The 22339-nt window shown below is 39.7% G+C and overlaps 1 protein-coding gene across 5 annotated transcripts; it reads right to left on the bottom strand.

The window, feature by feature from the left end:
• Positions 1 to 2658: 2658 nt before the first annotated feature.
• On the bottom strand, positions 2659 to 22153 carry sanbr (SANT and BTB domain regulator of CSR). Of its 5 annotated transcripts, none has more exons than XM_017476816.3 (21): positions 21606 to 22153; positions 18288 to 18440; positions 17364 to 17553; positions 15575 to 15668; positions 15123 to 15373; positions 14908 to 14966; positions 13354 to 13514; positions 13164 to 13250; positions 12878 to 12988; positions 12551 to 12674; positions 10976 to 11128; positions 9701 to 9846; positions 9374 to 9473; positions 7286 to 7318; positions 7066 to 7165; positions 6453 to 6541; positions 6337 to 6365; positions 6097 to 6170; positions 5103 to 5191; positions 4887 to 4978; positions 2659 to 3225 (listed from the first exon to the last, which is right to left on the bottom strand). In XM_017476816.3, exons 2-21 carry the CDS (start codon positions 18435 to 18437, stop codon positions 3189 to 3191), a joined length of 2169 nt encoding a protein of 722 aa, XP_017332305.1. In that variant the 5' UTR covers positions 18438 to 18440; positions 21606 to 22153; the 3' UTR covers positions 2659 to 3188. The 5 variants fall into 5 exon arrangements, with proteins under 5 accessions (XP_017332305.1, XP_047013805.1, XP_017332309.1 ...); XM_047157849.2 differs by lacking the exon at positions 21606 to 22153 and adding an exon at positions 18666 to 18761; XM_017476820.3 differs by lacking the exon at positions 21606 to 22153 and adding an exon at positions 17642 to 17777 and having other exon boundaries at positions 18288 to 18390.
• Between the last annotated feature and the right edge of the window lie 186 nt (positions 22154 to 22339).

Here is a 22339-nt window from a genome sequence, read left to right as displayed (position 1 = left end):
TACTGTAAATAAACATAAGTGAATGTTGTAGATACATGACTGAAGACTGTCTAGCTGATGAAGTATCCAAATAGATTTGCAGGGGACCACTGTTTATTAGGAATATAATCTTGCTATTCAAACATTAGGATCATTATTCCAATATGTACAGTAATGTTTTGGCTATACGATGGAGCACTAGAGCTTCCTGTTCCTGAACTTTTGACGGGAAGACAACAAACTCTGTATAAACAAGCTGACATTATTTAGAGGCCTGCTTGATTAGGACTTATTGAGGTTTGGATTAAACCCATTCAATTAAAGTGACCAGTCAAACACGGTAGTAACTATAAGACGTCAATGATAAATGGAATAACTTTAATAATGGTGGGTTGTGATAAAAAAAAAATATATAAAAAAAATGACAGAACTTCTGGCTACGCTTCAGACTCCTGGACCACATGTCGAGAACCACTGCTATATAGAATATTGTTCACGAATGAGTCGACTCTGAATCGAGTCTTTAAGGCGAACCTTTTAAATGAAGAGCCGTTTTTTAGATGGGGGGGGGGGGGGGGGGGGGGGGAGACAAATACGGTAGATCTTGTGATGTTTTTGCTGAAAATGATTCAGTATTCTGTGTTCATGATTCTCTAACACGAAAAGTATTAAGTGAAGCTCATCAAAATCTGAGTAGTTTTGTACGGAGTAATTATTTAGAGCCAGTCCTAGACTAAAGCAATGCAGAATAGACTGTTTGATAATCACAAGATAGAGAAGGATTTCACTAAACCAATTACTAAAACTATTTTGGCTGGTTTAAAAAAACAAAAAGAAGCAGTGAATCATTTGGGAATCCAAAGAGTCAGCTCTTCAGCTGACTCACTGAAAAGATCTGGTATTCCCCTCACTGCTAGCCTACATTCTGCTTCGTCTGAGCTGTAGCTTCTTGATTTCTATGAGAGATGGAGAAATGAAATGGATACGAGACAGTGTACAGCAAAGAAAGAGCCCAAATGCACTGCATGATTGACAAGGAGCAAAGCGGATCACAGAGGTTCCTGTCATCACAGAGGATATCAACGCATAATCATTAGTGCTCAGAGTTCCCATGAGCCCCAGTGCTGTAATCTCACCAGTCTGAACCAATTACTGAGCCAAATGGTAATTGGCCTGAGCTGTAAATCGCCTGGGAAAAAACAATCAGCATTACGTCCAACAATTCCAGCCAATCAGAGGTACAGCCAATTACTGATTCATTCCATAAATGTCAAGAAAAACAGACTTTTTTTCTTTCTTAGATATCAAGATGTTTTATAAATAAATGTATTAGTCATTTTAGATTATGCACCGTGTGAATGAGCTCTTACTGTAGAGACATTATAATGAGTAAATATATCCATCCATTTCCTGTACCGCTTATCCTACACATGGTCGCAGGGAGCATGGAGCCTATCCCAGGGAACTCAGAGCACAAGGCGGGGGACACCCTGGACGGGGTGCCAACCCATCACAGGGCACTATCGCACACACATTCGCACACGACAGACAATTTGGAAATGCCAATCAGCATACAACACATGTCTTTGGACTGGGGGAGGAAACTGGAGTACCTGGAGGAAACCCCTGAAGCACCATGCAAACTCCACGCACACAGGGCGGAGGCGGGATTCAAACCCCAGACCCTGGAGGTGTGAGGCAAATGTGCTAACCACTAAGTGAATTTATTATTATTATTATTATCATTATTATTATTACTTCTCCAGTAATAGATCAATAACGGAGACTTTAATCGACAGATAATTATGTGTTGTTTTTAGGAAAGAAAAACATAATGGTTACTAGGGAGAGGTTTTCTGTTAGGAGATGTTTATCTAGCATTTATGGAAGGAGTCTCCAGTGTCAGCACTTTGTAACACTCAGTAAGTTTTCAGACATGGGAAAGTTTGTGCTTTCCCCCCGTTTCTTTTCAAGATAGAGAGAGAGAGAGAGAGAGAGACAGAGAAAGAGAAAGAGAGGCTGGTGATGGAATGACTGTTTATACAGCTGCTAGAACGTAAGTGATAACGGGAACAATGTCTCGCGAATGTTCCACAACATGAACTGTACATAGAAACGATCATGAAATGCAAATTTCTGTAGTGTAAGTAAGAGAAATTCAACACTTCGGGACATACTACAACACACCGACCCATAGTGGATTATTTTCCTATAACAGCATGTCCTGTCAGTTTAAATACGCCATAAAATCTATAGTCTAGGCATGTATTAGTGATAACAGAAGGTCTTAATATAAAAAAAGAATCAGCACTGGATGGATGCTGGTGGAGCGTCCTGCCCATCATGACTAAGCTCTATTGTCATTACTCTAAGCTCATGCAATCAGTGGAAAGCGACTGAAGGAAGCACTTGGCTTTGAAAACTGCTGCTGCTTTATCACGCCAGACATAACCCCATAACAGCTGATTACAGTCACCCACAGAAGTGCCCTTTCCTCCAATAAATAATCTTCAATCAGCTATAATTAGCAACAATGAACACCAATTAACTCAATAAGAACCAACCCAATCCATATCCATCCCCATCAACAGCAATTTTGCTTCCTCTCACAACTCACCCACACCCACATTTCAGCTTTTCATGAAGGTTTAAGGAAATTAAATCCCAGTCGCATTAGAGTTCAGCTTCCATTTGTTTATTGTAGAGAATCTGGATCTAGATCGTTTTGTTGTGTTTGTTTATGATAGATTAAAGTGCAGATTACTACAGCAGGGTTGGAGCGGTTTGTTCACCTGAGATCAGAACATGAGGACCATGAATGTATATAGCACAATGTATATAACGGGTTACAGAATGATATTGACAGGAATTACGAGTGCCCAAATGAAAGATAAAGGAAAAGAAGGACAAGGTACTCTTATGAAGCTAGCAGCACAATATATAAAGGAGAAGGCAAAGTTTCCGAAAGCTTTTGCGATGCTGTTCTTTTCCAGTGTATTTTAATCCATTTCTGCTGCGTCTATGATTTTCCGGTACGATATTGCAGGCCTTTCGACGGTCTGAAAAGGGCTGGATAGAAGGACGCTGGATAAGAAGGATGATTAAAAGGACGTGTTGGGTTTTTTTTTTTTTTTTTTTTACACCTCTTACACAAGTCTCTTGTTTCATTCACATGCGTGTCAGCACATCCATCTCTCCTGTTATTTCTTTCACGTTGGTCTAGACTGTCCAGAGCGCGTCTTCGCCCTAAAAAAGACCAAAGAAGGGTTAAAAAAAAGAAAAAAAGAATCTAAAATAGAGAAGGAGCGGAAAAAAAGGAGGAATAAACATCACCATGCTAACACAATAAAGAATAATGATTAGAAAATCATCCCTGTGCTGGATTGTAAAGGTGTGTAGACACAGACATGTCTACAGTATGAAGTTACAGGAAGCGGTTCACATAATTGAATATACACCATTCCTGGAAGTTTACAGGTATGGGGAAAACAAACAAAACAGATAATGGGAAAACAAAGCTGTTGTGGAAATTTTGGGGGGAAGTTGCATATCTGAGCATACAGATTCTTCAGCCGGTATGATAACACATACTATATTTTAGATATATTTAAACCACACTATTGAATTCATGATTCTGATTGGTCAGAAAGTGTTGCTTAATTTCTATAACCCCAGCGCTGACAGCAGTACTGACTGTAATTCAAATCACAGGTTTATATTAATGTGCTGGATCTAATACATTACCGTTTCTATAGTAACGGTTTACAAAGAGACTACAGCAGATACAAAATGTGTGTAACTCTTGATACAGTGAATGTTTTGTCAGGAGACTTTAATTTAGCGTTTTTGGAAGGAGTCTCCAGTGTCACTGACTATGTTTACATGGATAGCAGTAATCTCATTATTGACCTTATTCTGAATAAGACTGTATTCTGATTAAGGTGTTTACACGAGTCGCTTTTAGAATATTCCTTTCATGTTCCCGTTTTACATGTTCTAGAATATAGATGGATTAACGGCACACGTCATTACGTCACCGCGCCACACCGTCCGACGTTCCCTCCAGAATTTCACGTATCGACACACAGTTGGTCTTCGTTATGGTAACGTATACAGTTTTGGGTGTTTTTATTTTTAATTTTACGAAAGCTTCGAGTGCGGTTAATTATTTGTCGTGCTGTACGTGCGAATAGACGACTGCTTGAAGCCGTGGGCTGCGTCCCAAACCGCGTACTTAGCGTCTATATAGTAGCTGAAATACATGTATATCTCCTACTATATACTGTAGCAGGTAAGTACGCGGTTTGGGACGCAGCCGTGCTCTCTTGTTTGCCGTCATACGGTTGAGCGCTGCCGTGTGTGATCGTGTCCTGTCGCACAATGCGGTGAAAACTCTCACACGACGTTAATAGTGTGATTAAGTTGTGTACGTGTCTGTAATGCACTTCCATAGTGCGACTGAAGCAGAAATACTCCACACGTCTTAATTCCATTTGTGTTTACTTCGAGTATGACTTTAATCAGATTAAGGTCATCAATAATCGCCGTTTACATGCTAGTTTCTTAATCAGAGTATCGTCTTAATCGGGTTCATATCGGATTATTGTCGTCCATGTGAACGTACTGATTGCTTTATTGCATTCAGAGGGAAGCCATAACTTCTTCCGAACAGCAGAGTTTGCAGAAACTTTTGAGAGAGCAACAGTGTTATAAGTGGTGTGTTATAAGAGGAATCAAACACTGGGCTGTTATTGAAAAATACACAGCCATGTCATTGATTATTTTCCTATCACAGCATTCCCCCAAGTGTTTCATTTCTTATATAAAAACTAAAAGATTATTCTGTACTGATACTAAGCTACAGTGTTGTGTGTGTGTGTGTGTGTGTGTGTGTGTGTGTGCCATACCGGAGTGTTTTGTCTGAGCTGCTCTGTCTGTTACTCAGCTGAGTGGAGCTCTTAAACTGCGCCTCCAACTTGGAGTAGATACCTCCTGCAAGCTAAGGACATATCCCCACACACACGCACACACTAAAGCAAGAACTTTTGCTCTATTCACTTTTTGTTACAGTGCATTTCCACTCCTCCTTTACACGTTTAACAATGAACACGGTTCTGCTTTACCTCCTTAGTGTCCTTTAACCTGCTCTGTTCCAAATCACCAAAGCGCATGTTCGTGAGATGCTCAGTAATTTCCACCATTCTCCTTTGGTCTACACAGAGCAGGAGAGAGGCAGAGAGAGAGAGAGAGAGAGAGAGAGAGAAGGGAGGATGGGGAGAAAAGACATCACCATGACATTAGAAAGTAAGACTAATAAATTAAAATACCATCTGTCCTTTTAATAGAATGAAAATCTGCAGCCATATATATCATATGTGTATAAGAATGAAGACTGGAGTTTTAAATCACCACTTTCCAAATTTGAAGCATTCTGGATACCAATTTCATTATAATATCCAGCTCACTGTTATAAACCTTTATCAGTCATCTACAGCACTGAACATGATTCTTAATTTCGGCGTTTCTAGTTCTTAACCCTTTCTCGCGTTCCATTCCGCCGGTGGAGCGGAAATCGTCTTATCGGACGTTTTCAATCGGTATAAACGAATGAATTATTTTATCGCCGCAAGTCCGTTATAAGATTAATCAGGACACTGTTGGGTTTGTGTGTGTAGAGTATCGTGACTCTGTGTTTAGCTGCTGCTGAGCAGGGCGATGGGTAAGGTTGAAGGGTGTGAGCCCCCTGCTGGACAAACATTTCACACCTCTCCACAATAACACTGATACAGAGATAAAATGGACAACACAACTAAAGCTTTTTGACAATAAAACACAGTATAAACTGCCACAATAACATTATAACATTTATACCTAATGGGCTTTGCATAGTTCTAGCAGTACAGTACATCAATTTAATACATGTATCTGCTAAAGAACCGCTTTAGTATGATTTAAGGCTAATCAGTGGGTCGTTTCATGTTTTCTCTTCACTCCACCACACCACAGGAAAGCATGCAGGTTAGTGATAATGATGGAAAACACGGCTATGTGTGTGTGTGTGTGTGCGCGAGACTGAGCGGATTAGAGGATAAACGTATGTCGGTGGAGTGCAGAGACCTTCCTCCCTCTGGGCATCCTGGTTGAACCTCAAGGAGCGAGTGCTGTCCCATTTACTCTTCTGCATGCTCACTCTGTGAAAATGAGAGACAGGAAGAAAAGAAGATGAAGATTTAAAAAAAAGGCAACAATTTGTTGTCACTGCATGATACAACCTAATATCTGTGTGAGATATAGTGTGTAAGTGTACACACTGAGCTGTCATTTTGGTAACATATTAGGGAGACCGATATGACGTACGTGAATGGGGTGGAGTCCTTTGAAGCGCCCTGTAAAAAGATGAACAATGAGGTTGAGTTAGAGAAGGCTGGAGTTTAACTGGAGAAATAAAATAAAATGATACGCTGATAACACACCTTATCTCCTCCAGCTCGCTCTTTGTGCAGTATGGGTGAGGACACTTGTCTCTTCAAAAGCTTGCCTGGTTTTCTAGGCTTTTTTACAGCTAATACGAAAAACGTAAAATAAATCTGAATGTTAAAAACAGTAAAGTAGTTCAAGCCTGCAAACTTCTAGCAAAAAACAAACAAACAAACAAAAACAGCCTCTTCTTCTGAATTAAATACTAAATAAATATTATTTACACCCCAGACCATAATGTTTGGATGTTGTCTTATTTTATTTTATAGGCATTCCGGATTAACCAACCAGTAAACTTGGCATAAAAGGAATTATTTTTTAAAGAAAAATAAAAGAAAAACAATTAACAGCCAGGTTAGTTGAAAGGATAATCTCTAGGTGGCGCTAGTGAAGCAGAATCAGTGTAATTACTGTGTTAGTCTTTTGTTTCATCCTGTTTACTCTATACGGTGCGTTTCAGCATTAAAAACAGCGATTTTTCAAGAAGAGTTTCAAAACGGTTGAAAGAGTGAGAAATATGAGACAGAACAGCCTACAGACTCAGGAAGATTTTAATAAGCAAGATGATTATGATCTGAAAAACCTTATTTAAGCACAACCTCAGCCTACCTTGTTTCTTTGATGTGTCATCTTCATCCCCGACTTCGTCCTCTGTGACCTCTGACCCCGTAGTGTAGTCCTCATCCTCAGACAACAAAGACTGCTGCCGCTTTGTAACATCAAAGAGAAGTAAAAACATCCGAAATATACTGTGTCCACCTCAAACACTGTTACTTTGGAGTGGGTTTTGTGTGTGTGTGTGTGTGTGTGTGTGTGTGTGTGTGCTCACCAGCTGCAGACTCCAGTTCTTCAAAAGGGAAAACTGAAACAGATTAGCGGGAGTGAGTCGTGGTTGAGACTGATTGAACAGCAGTGTTGCAGCCCCAAAGTTATCCCTAAGATTGTGTTATCCTTCAGTTGGCATTATCTCCAAATTTGAGGTATCTCTAAGTTTGTTATGCCTGAGTTTAAGTTATCCCTAAGGTTGACTTATCCCTAAGCTTGAGGTATCCAATTTGAGTTATCCCCAAGGTTGAGGTGTCCCTCAATTTGAGTTGTCCCCAAGGTTGAGTTATCCCTGAGTTTGAGTTATCCCCAAGGTTGAGTTATCCCTGAGTTTGAGTTATCCCCAAGGTTGAGTTATCCCTGAGTTTGAGTTATCCCTAAGGTTGACTTATCTCTAAGATTGAGGTATCCCTCAATTTGAGTTATCCCCAAGGTTGAGTTATCCCCAAGGTTGAGGTGTCCCTCAATTTGAGTTATCCCTGAGTTTGAGTTATCCCTGAGTTTGAGTTATCCCCAAGGTTGAGGTGTCCCTCAATTTGAGTTATCCCTGAGTTTGAGTCATCCCCAAGGTTGAGTTATCCCAAAGATTGAGATATCCCTGAGTTTGAGTTATCCCAAGGTTGAGTTATCCCTGAGTTTGAGTTATCCCCGAGGTTGAGTTATCCCCAAGATTGAGGTATCCCTCAATTTGAGTTATCCCCAAGGTTGAGTTATCCCCAAGGTTGAGGTGTCCCTCAATTTGAGTTATCCCTGAGTTTGAGTCATCCCCAAGGTTGAGTTATCCCCAAGATTGAGTTATCCCTGATTTTGAGTTATCCCCAAGGTTGAGTTATCCCTGAGTTTGAGTTATCCCCGAGTTTGAGTTATCCCCGAGGTTGAGTTATCCCCAAGGTTGAGTTATCCCTGAGTTTGAGTTATCCCCGAGGTTGAGTTATCCCTGAGTTTGAGTTATCCCGAGTTTGAGTTATCCCCGAGGTTGAGTTATCCCCAAGATTGAGGTATCCCTAAATTTGAGTTATCCATGAGTTTGAGTTATCCCTAAGGTTGACTTATCCCCAAGATTGAGGTGTCCCTAAATTTGCGTTATGCCTGACTTTGAGTTATCCCCAAGGTTGAGATATCCATAATGTTAATTTGTTTTATGCCCAAGGTTGAGCTAAGTTTGGGTTATATCTAAGTTTGACCCATAGCCAAGTTATGGCCAAATTTGAGTTGAGTTGGTAGCTATCAAGTGCAAATAGAATGTAAGACTCATTACCCTCCCATCAAAGTCAACTGCATAGTCCCTAAGCTCTTATACAAGTCGAGTTCAAGTCACCAAGCTCTGAATGGAATTTAATTACAATTACATCATTAATAATTGTCTACCTATATAATCGGCTGGCACTGACCACCTTAATGAACTGCACCACACTAACGTTATTTCAAGTTAAACGAAACAGCTGTGTAACCTATGTCCATGTCAGAACCTCCAATATTCAGTAAATCGTCCAAATTACAAGTCTCAAAGTCTCAAGTCCTCAGTTCTAGCTTCCTCTGAGCATGCCTGAGTGTTCTAGTTGATTCCGAGTCTGGTTATACAGTTATAGCTTACTATCGTTAAGGTGTAAGGTTCTGCCTAAGCCTAAGTCTGGTTATACAGGTCTACTTTACACTGGCCATGTCTATAGTTTAAACTTCCCTTTGGCATGGGGTAGTGTTCTAGCTAACTCTGGACATGTGTATAGAGTTTTAGCTTACTCAGGGTTTGGTGGTGGAAGGGGTCTAATTTCAAGTTAACAACAATCCTGAAACTCTAAATTCTGTGTTTTCATTTGGATATGAACCCAGAGCCACAGTCAATTGAGAAACATTTGGGAGCATGAATGATGTCAGTATTATAAAGTATTTTTGACGTTTTTGAAGTCATGCTGGCAAAATCGACCAAACTAGGGCCGGATATCAGAAGGGGAGGCTGATCTCTGTTGCACTTTCAGACGTTGTTACCCAAAAAGAATACTGATTTATTTCCAGACATTTTTTTTACATAACATAAGTACAGTGTGAAAGTAGTGATTATGATTTTGACAATAAAATAAAGCAGGAGACTCACAGCAGTGATTTCTCTAGCCTGATGAACATTTAGGGCTGCATGGTCCAGTGTGATGTCGCAGTCGTGCACTTGCTCACCCTGTTTAGGTGACTCCGCAGAACTGCAGCACAGCACAAACACAAGGGTCAATGTCTGAAGGTTAGTGAGTCATACACGACATTAAAAATGAAATAAATAAATAAATGGACAAAGCAAAAAATAAGCCATTTCCCCTGTCCTAAGTGTCAGACCAAATAATCGCTACATCATTAATATGGCTCACGAAGAAAGTCTGTTAAAAAACAACAGCAATACTTTTTAACTTAGAGGTTAGCATGAACTCTGGACCTGTCCGTAGCTGTTGGGGAGCTCACACACACAGCGTCTCTGTGAAGCAGCAGGTCATTCAGTATTCGAGTCTGGACAGAGTTCATGTTGCCTTCACAGTCCCCAGGTTCTGCAGCATTTACCACATGGTCCCTCATCTTACAACCCTAAGGTACACACACATACGAGGGAATTGCAGTGATTACAGAACAATTGGATAGTGTCTAGTACATATAGCAGTACATCATCTAAGCTGGTGGTTTTTAGCTAACCCAGGTAATACCATACAATTTTAGTGGGGTTCTCTGGTTCTAGCTAACCGTTACCATATCTATACAGTGTTATCAGTAGTCCAGTTCCAGCTAGACAGTGTTATGAAGGTTGTCTCATTGTAGCTAAGCCAGGGCATGTGGTTCTAGCTAACCCTGGGTAAAGAGAAGTGGTTTGATTAGCAATATCTGGTTCTAGCTATTCCTGGGTGTAGTTATGCAGTTTGAGGTGTTTGGTTCTATTTGTCTATTTTTAAGCTATATCTGTACAGTTTGTTATCAGAACTGTCTGGTTCTAGCTAACCCAGGGCATGTGGTTCTAGCTAGCTACTCTCACAAAACATAAAAACAGTCGTGGATCATCCAGGTAACGACACACACTATTAATAATCAAGGATATGTAAACTTTTGAACTGGTTCATTTGTGTAAATTCAGTTATTATTGTGTTTTGTGGACTATATGTAAACATCTGTTATGTGAAATACCTTATTCAGGATGCTATTTTTAATGATCCCTCTTATTATTTTTTAATTATTAACATTTTGATGATCCTGCAAGGGGTGTGTAAATTTATGAGCACAGCAATAGCTATTCAGATGTAACAAACCAGTTCCTAATCCTGGGCATAGCTACTGTTTTATGACAGTCATAAAATGTCTAGCAATTCCTGGGGAGATTAATATAGATTATATAAGAGATTTGTTTGGTTCTGGTTAATCCTAGGCATAATCATTTTTATCGTATTCTGCCTAACACGGAGTACAGCAATACAGTTTTATCAGAGTTGTCTTGTTGGTGTATAGCTATATAGTTTTAGTCATAAGGTTCTTGCTAAACTTGGATGACTCAAGCCTTTTATGCTAACTGATCATTCTTAGCATAACTATGCTGTTCTAGCTCATCTCGGTTATGACGAAAGTATTTTAGCTAACGTTGTGCATAGCTATTCAATTCAAGGTTAACCTGGACATGGTGGTTTGTTCTACGTTGAGCTTGGTTACACATTTTTATCTGGTTCTAGCTCACCGTGGACATGGCAGCTGGGTCAAAGCGAAGAGCTCTCTGCTTGCAGCAGGGGTAGATCCCGGCACCATGCTCACTGTGATCGGCGCCCAGGCCTGGGTACACCACAGCCTCGGGGTGATACCTGCACTGAGCCAGCTCACAGCAGAGGAAAACCTGCAGCAGAGCAACATCTACATTATTGGCTAAAAATACTATAAATACATGTAATAATAATAATAATAATAATAATAATAATAAATTTTAGTTGTTGGCACCTTTCATAACACTCAAGGACACCTTACAGAAAGACAACATACAATAACAGCATATTTAAAAAAAGAGATACACAAAATAAAAGTAGATGGCGCAATAATAGAGAGGAGTTCATTATAATGAATAAGCTCATTTGAACAGATGTGTTTTAATCTCCAGCTCACAAATATGCAGTGGGAGTGACTTCCAGAGTTTGGGTGCACAGCAACTGAAGGCTCTGGCACCCATAGTTCTGAGGTTATGGCTTTGAATGTGAGCTGTAGAATTTTATAGTGAACTTGACGTTGGACAGGAAGCCAATGGAGCTGAATAACGGAGGGTGTGATATGGTCAGTAGACTTTGTGTGAGTAATCATTCTTGCAGCTGAGTTTTGAATAATTTGGAGCCGGTGGAGAAGTTTATCAGACATGCCAAAAAGGACGTGTAAGGCTGGTGCCAAGATATCTGAACCTGGAGAGAACTGCTCTCTGAGGAAAAAGGACTCCCACGGGAATTAACACTCAAACTCTTTCCCACAGAATTAGCATCTTCACCTGGGATAACACATCACGCTGAGTGGAGAATAAGTCCAAGGGGTAAAAGGTAGATGATAAAGAGGAGTGGTCCCAGCACCGATCCCTGTGGGACACCCTGACTAACCAAGGCCGATAATGCCCGGACATTCTTGACCAGAACAAACTGTTTCCTGTCCTTGAGGTAGGATGAAAGCCAGAGAAATGCAGTGCTGTTAACCCCAATGTCAGTCAGGCGCTCCAATTATAGTGAATGGGAGGTGGTATCAAAGGCGGCACTGAGGTCGGGGAGGATGAGGATGGTCAGAAGGCCAGAGTCAGCAGCACAAAGGAGGTCATTAGTGATTTTCAGCGCTGTGTTTGGGATGGAAACGAGATTGAAATGGCTCGTAAATATTATATACATTATTATAAACATGCAACTTCTCCTCATAATGATTTATAAGGACGTGATGGGGTGTTGGGGGCGTGTCTATAAAATGACTGACAAGAGGCCAATCCAAATACAACCGAACACTCCTGGACAGGAAGATTAGTTTCCAAACCATCTTTTTCCCAACTAAGTAATACACTTGTTCTCAGTCAATGGCTTAAACTTTATTTATTATCATTTCTACATCATTTTCCACATTATTTGTATTAGAAAGAAATAAAAAATTTGACTACTTCACTTTTAAGGGTATTAATAGCATTCTAGTGGATCATAACTAATGCTAAAACCACCTATAGAAACAATACTGGTTGCACGTGGGGTCAATTACGTATTTTGTCAACATGTTGCATGTTTACAGCAAGTCTAAGTATATTTACCTGTTTACAGTACGAGCAGGTGAGATAATTAATGGCACCCCAGATCCTCCAGTAAACCAGAACCCATGATTTCAGCTCTTCATATAAGCTGTTGAGATACTCATGGATGTCCCATCCCTTTTGCCTGAGGGGACACAAACAACAACAGTGCACAAACCAGCGCATATTACTCAAAGCTATACAAAACGGTGGACAAACCGCTGAGATCTGCCCTCACAACATCATCACATCAGCACACCATCCTTACTTACGGAAGCTTGAAAAGAACCAATAACCTCAAATAATAACGTGCAGGAAGCAGACATGGCTACAGAGATACGTATGCACCTGCTGTGTGTGTAGACGATGTCCCCGTGATAGTTGATGTTGATTTTGCCCGGAACGCACGAGATCTTCCTTTCTGTGTCTTTGGTGAGAAGCTTAAGGCAAAGACCACACCTGTGGAAAGACGGTGAAGAGACGAAGACGATGAAGAAGAATGTGACATTCAAACTTATTCACCTTTATACCAAAGCAAAGCATTATCAATGCGTTCTTTTGCTATTTCACTCATTTGCACAAAATATTAAGGTGTTCAATGTGTTCAAATGCCCTTACAGGGCTTCTCTCTAACCTGTACAGCGTAGCAGCGTTTCCTGGAGAGTCGTGATTCTCAAAACCTGGATCAAACAGCTTTTCGATCTTTTTCTGGAACACTTTACTGAAAGATGCATAACCCAGCAATATTAGAAGCTTAGAAAAGGACTCATTTTGCTTTGTTTTCTGATTTTATCCATTTCATTTCTTTGAAAATACAGGTTTACCTTTTAAACTTGTCCTTTTTGTCCTTGATGTTGTCTGCCTGGTTGTGTGTGAACAGCAGGGCGATGCGTGACGCCAGGTTGCTGTTGATGCAGCTCATGTTGCACGGAGTGGCGACGATGGCGCTCATGTGTTCGTGACAGTACTGAATACACTCCTCCACCTGCAGACACAGTATTTAACCTTCACCTAATGGGCAAAACTAATTAATGTTCATCATCATCATCCATATGTAATCACCGGTCAGAGGTGACTAGAAAGCTATGAAAGTCTACAGGCAGTTCTTAATTCCCATCAATAAATAAGTGTTACACAGTTTATACCCTGTAAGCACATGAACATGAAAACTAAAAAAATCACACTAAAAATAATACATATAGTTTTCTTATATGGTATTAACTCTATATGATTATTTTTGTGATTTGAGTACAAGAGTTTAATCCAATCCTCCTTTCAGATTATGACCAGAGCTTCTGTCTTTCTGTCGGACTGCACCGTCCCACGAGGAAACAGTGATTTGTTTGAACCCCCCCCCCCCCCCCCCCCCCTTTATTTTTTAATCAGCAAGATTGTTAAATTGCAGCTGAATAAGTACAGCAAACCTCGATATTCTAAACTGTGCTGCATTGTTTTCAAAATGCATGAATTGTCTTGTCCAAAAATGAACCTCTGGAAGTGGTGCAATTTATTTGTGGGTCATTTTAAAAGGGTATGGAGTGAAAAAAGCTTAGTCACGGATCTGAGTCCATCCGAAATGTTAAAACAGACCATGCATTAACTTCGCCCTCTTCGTTGTGTCCGGTACGATTTTTTGGATATCACAGGTCATGCAGCATGCTGAACACACCACACAGACACCCAGCGCTACACCTATTTACACTTACTAAAGCATCCACACTTTATGTACTATCAATAAAGTATTGACTCTTAAAACCTCAATCAGGAGCTGATTCATGTCTGAGTCATAATATTCCTAAAGACCAACTTATTATTAGGTATAAAGAGGTGTTTAAAGCATTTTGAAAACATTCAAATAAAATCTCTGCTAGGTGAAGGTCTGAAGGTCCTCTGAAGGTCTCTATAACTGCGATTGAGACAATGGCCGACTCCTTGATCAGTGCCGCGACTACTGCTCTAGGGAGCTGATTGAGACGCACCCTAAAGTATGTAAATGCTAGCGCATAGCTAGCCGGCGAGTCAACTGCGATTAAACTAGCTTGCATTTGTAAACACGAGGTAAACATGAGTAGGATTTCAGGATGGAAAATCATAAGAAATCGGACCCAAACACCAATCTATGTAATCAGAATCCGAAAGTATCTTAAAAGTAGTTAGTTAGCTATTAGTAGTAAACTAGTTGAGTATTATGTTTTTGAGTGCAGGGGTACTTTAATTACTCTTAATGAGCAATAGACGTACTACTGGATTTTCAGTATAAGGTTAAACAATGAACTAACTGACATCTCAGCAATCTGTGATTGAGGCTTCAAGTATCCACACTTGCTAAAACACACACACACACACACGCACACGCTTACTAAAGTAACCACACTTACTAAAGCATCCATCTTCAAGAACTCGGATGAGATCAGGATAGAGATGACATTGCTGGGCTCTGAAATCAAACACCAAACACGGCACACCATGACCAAACACTCACAACACCCACCAAGACACCTGAGCCTGGCATCTTCGATGTACTTTCATACATCAAACATCTCAACAAGCACACAGTCACCGTCATGAGCCTCGGTGTATATATATATCTCACCCAGAGTTGGCTTTTCGACGTGTTTCTCGGGTTCATCTTCCGCCGCAGAGCTTCTCTTGACGTAGTTCATGAGCCAGTCGAAGATCTGGACGTCGCAGTGCACCGAGATGTCCACTTCCTCCCAGCGCTGGGCGTCCATGGAGAGGTACTCGGCGAAGTAGCGCATTTCTCTGACCAACAGGTCACGTGGACACTCAAAATCCTGCTTCAGGTTCTTCGCTTCGTCACACACGTGGATCACCATGATAGGGCTGAGATGGACAGACCAAGAGCAGCAATTAAACACAGTTCCTAAATGTATAATAATCACATCATTTTAAAGATACCTTTGGAAAAACTTCATGAAAACATCAATTCCTCCCTAAACAATCACACAACTGTACCTAATTCAAGGTTGAAACTAAAGGTACGGAATGAACGAGCACGTTCAATATGAATAAGTCTAGATTTACCTCTTTCCCCGGTCTTCCTTCTCTTCATCTTCTGTACTCGCAGTGTTCTCAGTCTCAGCACTGGCTCCTCGAACAACAGGGGTCACGCTCAGTCCTGAGGAAGAACAATTACTGATCATTAGCTGACATGGTTTGCTGCTGGTGTGGAACTGTATGATAATGCAGATAATGTTAGCGCATGCTGTAGCTATTCTTCTAGTTAACTGCTAGTAAACTAGCTCGCAGTTGTCACAGGTAAACACAAGCGGGATTTTAGGATCTGAGTCACAATTTCAATCATCCCAGTGATTTATATACCTGTAGCCAAACTGGTCAAAGTACATCATAACAAACAAAAGGTTGCTAATCACTGACTTAGCTTAGTGTTTTTCAAATATGCTAAAGTCTCTCTGAAACACTTTAATGATCGTTTACTCATGAAAAGAACAGTGCGATGAAAATAGCATTTTCCTTCACTTTAATTGTATTAAATGAGAAAGGACATGTTTGTTAAGTTTTTTTTTCCCCTTTAGTTTTGCACTGGAGCTATTTTCCCAATGTTGCTAACAATTAAGAGAATAGCTAGCAGTTTAGCATTAAAGCTGCAGTAGTGCACTTTTGCCTCTCTATCGCCATCTCTGTTTGAAACATAAAATTGCAAGTTACTTGCATAGTTTTTTTTTATTTTATTTATTTTTTTACGTGGGATGTGCTTTGGCACTGCTCCTCTGCGCGGATGAATCTGATGGTTTGAGGTACTCATATGGGTTGTATATTAGCTCTAATACTTGACAATGGAGGTGTCGGTGGATACGGTTTTCTTGGTGTAGAGGTTGATTGCTCTCTCTCTCATAGCTAGTAGACAATAAGTGCAAGTTACCACACTGACCAGAGCAAAACAAACAAACAAACAAACAAAAACAAACAAACAAACAAACAAAAAACAACACAGGAAACTCGATACCTAGCTAAATCAAGTGAACAAGTGTGCTAATGTTAGCTAGATACCTATTGAGCAACTGAAATGTCTTACTTGTTCAGATAAAAAACATCTCTGTGTCTGCGTCAGAGTTGTCGCCACTTCTCAAAAGCCAATTCTCTATTTATTCTCGTGTTAGCACGGGCTCTGTCGAATTCCCATTCGGACTGCAAGCTCTCTGCAGTTCGAGGTTTCTCGGTTTTGACAACAGCTGATTCCCCAGATGTCAACGATGATTGCGTTTAGAATGATCCAGATTAAAGCAGCCATCTAGATGACAAGTTTAAATTCCAAGCAACTGTTATAAGAACAAGCTACAAACACTCCACCATCCTCAGCCCCCACACAGGCGATATAGTAGACGGCTCTTCTTCTTTCTGTTTACGGATGTGACGTAACCACGCAAAGACAAATGACGTCAAACTGACGTTTCCCGCGAAATCCGACCGGACAGCTCAAATTATAAATCATTACTATAAGCTCACCGTTGTGAATCGGGGTAAAGTAAGGAGACCGTTTTGAACAGTGATTTTAATGTACTTGCTCAAAAATGTTGTTTATTTTTAACCAAAAAAAAGTTAAATACTTTTTTTTCCTGCGAACACACCTGATTTAAGTCTTAGATTGATTTGTCTCAAGCTCAAGTTTGATGAACGTGTTCTACATGAAGGTCCAGGAGGAAAACGAGTTAGAAATGATCTATGTACACTGTCCCAAAAGTTCTTTTTAGTTGTCCTACCTCACATCCAAAAGTTTACTTTTTTTTTTTAGTATCATTATCAAATTTGGGTTACAGAAAGTTTACTGTTCAAACCCTGCTCTTTGACTTACCTGACACTGAGAGTGCGCTCTGATTGGTCGGTGGCTCCCCTGTCTCCCTGGTGAGGTCCAATAAATTGGATCGGATGTAAGTGGAGAGCGGTTCAGATGGACAGCCACTGGCCCCAGTCAGCGTGTTACACTGCTCGTCTACCAGGGGGAAACTCCCTGTGCTCTTCAGCTCATCAAACCTGCGTGCACACTAAACACACACACACTTCTTTTTTCATCTTCTTAAAGTCCTCATTCGCAACTACGTACATTGGAAAAGATGTTGAAATGCTAATCACCTCTTCTGAGTGACCAACACTGACAAACAAGTTGCTATTTATCTGATATAAGACCATCTTCCAGTGATCTGCTCTCCATTCTAGATGTTGCGCAATCATGCTGCCCTGCTTAGCTTCCACTGAGTTATTTTTGCACCTGGTGGTCACAAATGAGAACTGCAACAAATGCTAATAGCACCTGGTGGTCACAAATGAGAACTGCAACAAATGCTAATAGAGGGTATGCATTGACTTCACTTACTTGCTGGAACACGCCTCCCTCGGCCTGACTGAGTGGCAAAACATCCATTAAAATGGCTGGTTTTAATAGGGGAAGCTGCGGAAACGCTAGCATAACTAACGATTATCAGCTTTTAAATTAAAGGCAGTTGGACTCGACAGTGACTCTTACAACTTTCCCAAGAACCTGTGGTCCATGGACATTGGCATGTGATATATATTGGCATGTGGTCCATGGACATTGGCATGTGATTTTCCCGACATTTATATGTACATTTATATGTCTATCTTGCGGTGGGCTGGGTAAGAGGAAAATAAAAAAGTTCAGAAACATGTCTGATTACCATACCGTGAATTCTTCACAGCCCCATTCCACTGTTTTCTATTCTGACTTGAGGTCAGCGACCAACTTTCACTTCGTAATTACCTCTTTGGGAGTGAAACCAGGAACTAGGCGGGCTACGTTCTCCCAGTTGATTGGCTGTGTGGTTCCCCATAGCGACCGCAGAACCATGTCCAACACCAGGAGACTGTTATCGTACGGGAAATTATTGTTCACGTTACAAAGACGATTCATGATCTGAAAAACAATAGAGTGAAAGTTAAAAAAAAGAAAAAAAAACATGCAATATTAATAATATTACAATTTACTCGAGCACAGCATCACCAAGACTTACATTTACACTTTGCATGTTATCAGCTTACCTCAGATCATCTTCACTTATCTTTATGGTTCTGTTTTTATTATCTTTATTAACTCACTGTCGCATGACACTGTACGCATCTACCTTACTTACTGACTTACAGATAAGTGTGTCCGGTTAGCATCTGGTGTCTGTAATGTCAAAACAATTTCCCTCAGGGATCAATAAAGTTCTCTCTCTCTCTCTCTCTCTCTCTCTCTCTCTCTCTCTCTCTCTGGCATGACCATAAACTGTCCAAACAACAAAACAAAACACAGCACATTTATTTATTCAATCTATTAATTAACTAATTAATTAAATTGATTTCTATTCATCGTATATTTTGCAGTAAACAAACTGTAGCGATGATCCGTAGCTTAATACTGTGTTCAAATGAAACAGCCTACCCTTTTTAAAATACTTATTATTATTATTATTATTATTATTATTATTATTATTATTATAGAGTCAGACGTCTTAAAACACATTTTAGAAACGTATTTATATTTGTAAATACATACAGGCAACAAGGTAAGTAAGCACCGGAAATATTTGGTTGGTACAAAAGATACGACAGGACCTCATATGTGAGGTAAGGAAACAGGACATTTTGAGGTGAGGAAATAAGAGAATATGAGGCAACATCATTAAAGGACAAAAACGTAACGGAGGGCTGTGCACTACTAATAATCATGTCTTACAGACTTATAGGAATGCGTTTCCAATTATTTCTGCAATTGTTATTGAAAGGAATCAGCCCCCAGTTACTGTAGGTCAGGAAGGAGGACCAGGTGTCTAGATACCACCGTTTGAACAGCAGATCAAACTTATAATACTAAAATCATTACTAAGATTTTTTTTCCCTGTTTTTCTGCTCTACATGCTCTGTTTTACTAATGGTGAGTGCACTGGTAAAACGTTACACCAGTGCAGAGAGGGTACATCGGTTCTACCTTTCCGGCTGTTGTTAGTGATGTTAGTGCTAATGTTTGGAGGTGAAATGATGATGGTAGCTCACAGAGTGAGTGTGGGGATGGAGGGCAATGTGAAGCGCTGCTCAGGTTCTCCAACCAGAAGGACAGATACACGGACCAGAGATTAAATCATGTAAACGATCCTCTGGGTCTGGAATCCAGACACGGTGTGTTTACATGTGCAAATGACCGTTTATCACAACCGCTTAAAATAACAATGTGCTTTCTTTTTCTTTCTTTCTTACTTTCTAACTATCTATCCAAGCTCTTTCTTTCTTTCTCATCTGTCTATCCTGTTTTCTTTCTTTCTTTCTTTCTTTCTTTCTTTTTACCAATCCTAGTTCGTTCTTTCTTTCTTTCTCATATATCTGTCTATCCTTGTTCTTTCTTTCTTTCTTTCTTACTTTCTACCTATCTATCCAAGCTCTTTCTTTCTTTCTCATCTGTCTATCCTGTTTTCTTTCTTTCTTTCTTTTTTTTTTAACAATCCTAGTTTGTTCTTTCTTTCTTTCTCATATATCTGTCTATCCTTGTTCTTTCTTTCTTACTTTCTACCTATCTATCCAAGCTCTTTCTTTCTTTCTCATCTGTCTATCCTGTTTTCTTTCTTTCTTCCTTTCTACCTATCTATCCAAGCTCTTTCTTTCTTTCATTCTCATCTATCTGTCTATCCTGTTTTCTTTCTTTTTTTCTACCAGTCCTAGCTTCTTTCATTCTCATCTGTCTATCCTAGTTCTTTCTTTCTTTCATCTACCAAGCCTAGTTATTTCTTTCATTCAATCTCATCTATCTGTCTATCCTGTTTTCTTTCTTTCTTCTTTTCTACCTATCTATCCAAGCTCTTTCTTTCTTTCATTCTCATCTATCTGTCTATCCTGTTTTCTTTCTTTCTCCATTTCTACCTATCTATCCAAGCTCTTTCTTTCTTTCTTTCATTCTCATCTATCTGTCTACCCTGTTTTCTTTTTTCTACCTAGCTTACTTCTTTATTTCATTCATTCTCAGCTGTCTATTCTAGTTTGTTCTTTCTTCTCTCTCATCTGTCTATCCTATTTTCTTTTTTCTACCAATCCTAGCTCTTTTGTTCTTTCATTCATTCTCATCTATCTGTCTATCCTAGTTTTCTTTATTTCTTTTTTTTATCCGTCTATCCTGTTTTCTTTCTTTCTTTTATCTACCAATCCTAGTCCTTTCTTTCTTCCTCATCTATCGGCCTATCCAGTTTTCTTTCCATCTTCATTTCTACTTATCCTAGTCCTTTCTTTCATTCATTCATTCATTCTCTCTCGCCTGTCTATCCTGTTTTCTTTCTTTATTTCTTTTTTGCTACCTATCCTAGTTCTCTCTCTCGTATCTATCTATCAAGTTTTCTTTCTTTCTTTCATCTACCAATCCTTGTTCTTTCTTTCTTTCTTCCTCATCCATCAGTCTATCCTGTTTTCTTTCCATCTTCATTTCCACTTATCCTAGTTCTTTCTTTCATTCATTCCTTCTCTCATCTGTCTATCCTGTTTTCTTTCTTTCATTCTTTTTTCCCCTATTTATCCTAGTTCTTTCTCAACTATTGGTCTAACCTGTATTCTTTCTTTCTTTTTTCTACCCAATCCTAGATCTTTCTTTTTCTTTCAATTCATTTTTTTCTGTTTCTTTTTGCTCTTTCATTCTTCTTACATTCAGTTATTTACTTTCACATATCCATCTGCTTTTTTTTCTTTTTCTTTTGTGCAAGTGTGTGGTAAAATGTGAGCTGTGTACAATCTTACATTGTAATAACTGAGACAGGACGTAAACTATATGTCGTTGGATATTGATTACCAGTTCATTATTACACGTTGAGATCGGATATCGGATCATTTGTAGATTGGGAAAGGTTTGAGTTCTTTAATGACTTGACAAATGTTTTGCCTGACAGATGAATTACAGTCAAACGTTGAAACACAAGGTAAAGAAATCACATAAAAGTCTGCATCTAGTAGCTTACACTACTATACTACAACTCATACTGTATATATTCTGATGAGCAGCAGATATATAACGCATGAAAAACAGTAAACAGGAAATGGTAAGAAGTAGTTTGGCTTTGCTTACGTTTTATTTTGTGTTTCTTCTCCCCACAGTGACGCTATTGTCCTTTTACAGCCGTTCCTGAGCGCCTTGAACACATGTCCATCTCAATGAGGAATCACACCGGATATATGGTTTATAGAATACAAACAGCTGCATGTTGTTATACATGTATAGATGTATGTTTATATAAAAAGGCTTAGCTCGTGATGACCGGTTGCAGCATTAATGCGCTCGCGGTGTTAAAACGGGATTAATGGCGTCTCTTATCAGTGGATTTGATGCGCAGTCGCAGAAAAATAAACACAAATATTTGCAGATGTAAATAGGTTAACGTTTTAGCGGGCTGATGCTAAACGCAGCTCTCCTCTCTGAGCCGGTCAGCCGCTCCTGTTCCTGTCTGCGCGCGCTTCCGGTGCCGCAGTGCAGCAGGTGCACGAGGGCGTCCTCGTTGCCATGGTGACCAGCAGCGTCCTTCCGGTCATTTACAATTTGTAAGCGGGGTGATTTATGGTTTACGGTCGAATTTCGGTAAAAAAAAAATAAAATAAATAATAATAATAATAATAATAATAATAACAATAATTGTGACCCAGTGATATTTCTTTTAATAATATTTCTGTAAAGTAAAACATTAAAGACGTTTGTTTGTATAAAACGGATCATTTCTGTTCAGAAATCTGATTGGCTGCGCTCCGAAACCGTTGTTAAAAAAAAAAAAAAACTCACGCGCAGCTGTGACCTCATCAATACGCGCC

Source organism: Ictalurus punctatus, chromosome 9 (genome assembly GCF_001660625.3).
Source record: "Ictalurus punctatus breed USDA103 chromosome 9, Coco_2.0, whole genome shotgun sequence".
NCBI classification, from domain to species: Eukaryota; Metazoa; Chordata; class Actinopteri; order Siluriformes; family Ictaluridae; genus Ictalurus; species Ictalurus punctatus.
Note: the sequence above shows the minus strand (reverse complement) of the source record. Positions and strands in the feature narration are given on the sequence as shown.